The 3387-nt window shown below is 41.5% G+C and overlaps 1 protein-coding gene across 2 annotated transcripts in view; it reads left to right on the top strand.

Annotated features, from left to right (window-relative positions):
• The window catches only part of LOC146458761 (serine/threonine-protein phosphatase 2A 56 kDa regulatory subunit gamma isoform-like), a 31308-nt gene extending 28937 nt beyond the window's left edge, over positions 1-2371 (top strand). For both annotated transcript variants that reach the window (XM_085090323.1, XM_085090324.1), the window contains exon 17: positions 1-2371. This exon is cut by the window's left edge and continues 120 nt beyond it. In XM_085090323.1, coding sequence (XP_084946449.1) covers positions 1-18 — 18 coding nt within the window. In that variant the 3' untranslated portion in view covers positions 19-2371.
• The last annotated feature ends 1016 nt before the right edge of the window (positions 2372-3387 follow it).

Raw genomic sequence — 3387 nt, 5'->3', positions numbered from 1 at the left:
CCTTCACAAGAAGCATAGAATGTTACCAGTCACCAGCATTTTACAGATTTTAAGCATTTTAAATTGGTGGCTGCCTCTGATAATATCTTTATGGTAACAGATCACTGGTATTTGAGCCAATAATAAGTTTGTATGTGTTAGTAAGGTATACCTGTATAAAATATCAGGGTTAGTTTGAGTCAACCCTGATCAGGAAGAGGGAAACTGCTTAAGTTGTAAAGAAACAACTCTGTGAACCAATCTTGGCCCTAGGGTCCACCCTTCCTACACCTGGGGCAATTCTTAGACATAGTCTCCACTTTTTTAGTATTTTGACTGAGTTCAGTCAGAGGGTGAAACATGTTGAGATCATGAAGGGGAATGAGTTGGGCTGCTTCAAACACCTGGATTATCAGCTGTCAAATGCAAGAGGCTTAGTCTTTTGAATTACCAGAGTGACTGACATCTGATTTCTGCCAACAGAAGTCACTAGTTGTCGAGCAGACAGGTGATGAAAGTAACAGAAAGTATCAACTAGGGAATTTTTTGCGAGGTACCATCAAATTCTGTCAACTTAAACTGAACAAATGTGTGGAAGTAAGTAAGTAAGGAGATTTTGAAACGTTTTGGAATTGACTCTCAAGGGGAAGTTGTTGGTTGCAAAGGGGTGAAGTGGTGTAAATAAAACAATTAAAAGTAAAAACATATCCTTTGCAAGGAAAATGGGTTAGTTATTGAGTGCTCAGTAAAAAGGCTCAATTACCAGCTGCTCTTCCCCTCTCTCCCCCTCCCCTCACGTTCAGGCTAATCCTTCGGAATTAGCAATGTTTGAAAACGAAATTGGCTGATTTCCCGCAGGTGGGAAAATGCACTTGCTGTTCAAAAGGAAGTTCCTTCGTTTCTAGAATTGTCTACATACTACAAAGCGAAGAGAACTCTTATCTCTCGATTGTTTCAATTTATACCCTGCTTAGAGATAGTGGCAAATTTCTTGTCGTTGTTTGATGGATTTGCTCTGAATTGAAGCCACGGTTTTTGTGAGAGCCATTTTAGTTCGGCTGTGAAATGCCCTGGGGTAGGTTAATAATGCCCATCTCTGGGACAGATTGGAAAATTTATTCACCAATGCCAGGGACGGAGGGGGGAGGGGACGGGACTGCTGGAATCCACCGTATTGAAGAAAATGGCGACTGGTACATTTACCCATAATACTTAGCGAACGAAAACCCTAAAAAAAACACTCAAAAAAACGCACAGAAAAGTTTTCAAATGTTCAAACCCAGCGTACACAATGCTGTTAGTACAGGGACGAACTTCTGGAGACATGGTTTTCTATGTGCCTATTGGCTGTGTTAGGTTCGCAAGGTACTGTGGTAAAATCTACAGCCGCCATGTCTTTCCATCTGTCCTGGGGATTGATCAGGAATTGACTGATGCATAAAGGTGGGGAAAGGTTGTTAGGGGCATACAAACATCCCAGGGTTGCGACGGACGAAGACGGTACAAAGTTTTCTATTAAGTTTCTATTATTTAATTTTTTTATTATTATTATTTGAAGTGTTGGTGAGACACAGAATAAATTATTGTTTGGTACCTGTAGGGTAACGTTTCTAATGAATGTAGTAGAATATACAAAAAGACTTACCGGGGCAGGACGGGAAGACGCGCGTAAACGAGGATACAATTGGTTTGACCTTTTCTCCTGATTGGCTGAGAAGGACCGAGCACTGCTGCTGTGATTGGTTAGGAAACTGGTTTGAGTCGATAGAGGGTTTTTATTTTACAACCAATCAGCAAAAGGAAAGCAATCACACTTTGTCGTCGATCAAAAATGGCTGTAATATCTGCAAATAGGTTTTTGGGATTTATAGCCCACAAAATCTTGGTTGTAAAAAATATGGCTAATCTAAATGGCTTTGTTTCACGAATTCTTTTTCGCGGTTCTGAAGCGCTTAATCTGTTGCCTTCACAAACTTTGTGGTATCTTCTTGTAGTAAGGTGATGTGAAATCAGGGAATCCCTCGGGTACTAGGGTGGCCAATTGATGAGGTGTATACACGCTAAATATTGGATACCAAGGGTCCGGTTTGCTTAGGGGAGGTGGGGGGGGGGGGGGCGATTCCTGGGGGAAACGGAAATACTCTCTTCTTTCAGTGATCTGTATATTTATTCGGTAATAAATATCTCGGATTCTTCTTAAGAGTAAATCATTCTCTTCGTGTTATTAATGACTCGGGTCGTATTTGTTTCATAAATCACCGAAGCCCTATCAAAGCTACCAGAATGTGACGTCACCAGCTGAACTGGACTAGACTTGATCACCACGTTTGTGAAGGTGCTGTGAATTGAGCAAGTGTTCGTGATAAAGAAATAAACATAAGAAGTGGTTTGTGATGGGTGTATTGAATGCCTACAGTGAAGTTTGATCGATAATGTTTGCAGGATGAGAGTTCCATTCGTTGAAACTGGCAAAAATCACGCTCCAGCGGATAGAATGCCCTTGGAGTACATTTGATCCGCTGGATAGCGATTTATCCACTGGAGTTCACAACCGGATCCAGGAGAAAAGGGAAAGTATGAACATGTGTAATCTTCTATGTATTTCTCGTTGGGAGAAATTCTTTAATCCCTAACAGTGATCAGCATTAAATTTCTCCTTGTAATATCAATGCTTATTCAACCGTTGAGGTCATGAGAATTAAGGATATGATCATGCAAGGTACATTTTCTTGACATTTTAACAACTTCTCCCCAATACCTTTATAAGAAAAGCATGGGGACAAAAAAGGAGAATTTGCTCTTTGACATCAGGGGTTAAAGGGTTAACTATCAGGACATTTCGAGCGATCATTTCCTTTTTTTTTTCTCATAACCTGTGTCAACGAGTAGTGATACTAAAAGTAGATGCTCGTCACTACTCGGGCTTTCAAGGCTTAATCTGAAGCCGATCAATTCAAACCTTCAACATCCTGGGAGTGGGGAATTTGGACCGGGTTTTTCTTTTGGTCTAGCGAAATCCGTGAGTGGGTTTTACCTGGTTTTGGGAGATTTTGAGGAGTTTTTCCAGGGCAGGATTTTGCCTTTGTGAGCGAAAAGCTCACTCAAAACGGCTGCAAAATAGTTTTTGAAGGTTTCAATAATATATCACTGCAGTGATGGATTGAAGTCAAGGAGAGGCTTTGGAGCACTGAAGGGTAGGACATGCGCATTTGAACGGGTTTTTGGACCCAAGAGGCGCGAATTTCAAAAGTTCAAATGCCCCCACCAACCCCCCCCCCCCCCCCGGCTCCGCTCGCCCCAAAACCGGGGGAGATGTTAAAGTTTCGAATTAATAGGCGCAAAAAGCGCAGGGAATTTCTTTTAAACAAGGGAAACATATCCTTACGTTATATTCCAACACAAGCCAAA

The sequence above is a fragment of the Pavona decussata genome, unplaced genomic scaffold, assembly GCF_977016875.1.
Source record: "Pavona decussata unplaced genomic scaffold, jaPavDecu1.1 SCAFFOLD_229, whole genome shotgun sequence".
NCBI lineage: Eukaryota > Metazoa > Cnidaria > Anthozoa > Scleractinia > Agariciidae > Pavona > Pavona decussata.
The sequence above is the reverse complement of the archived record's forward strand: the minus strand, read 5'-3'. Positions and strand labels throughout refer to the sequence as shown.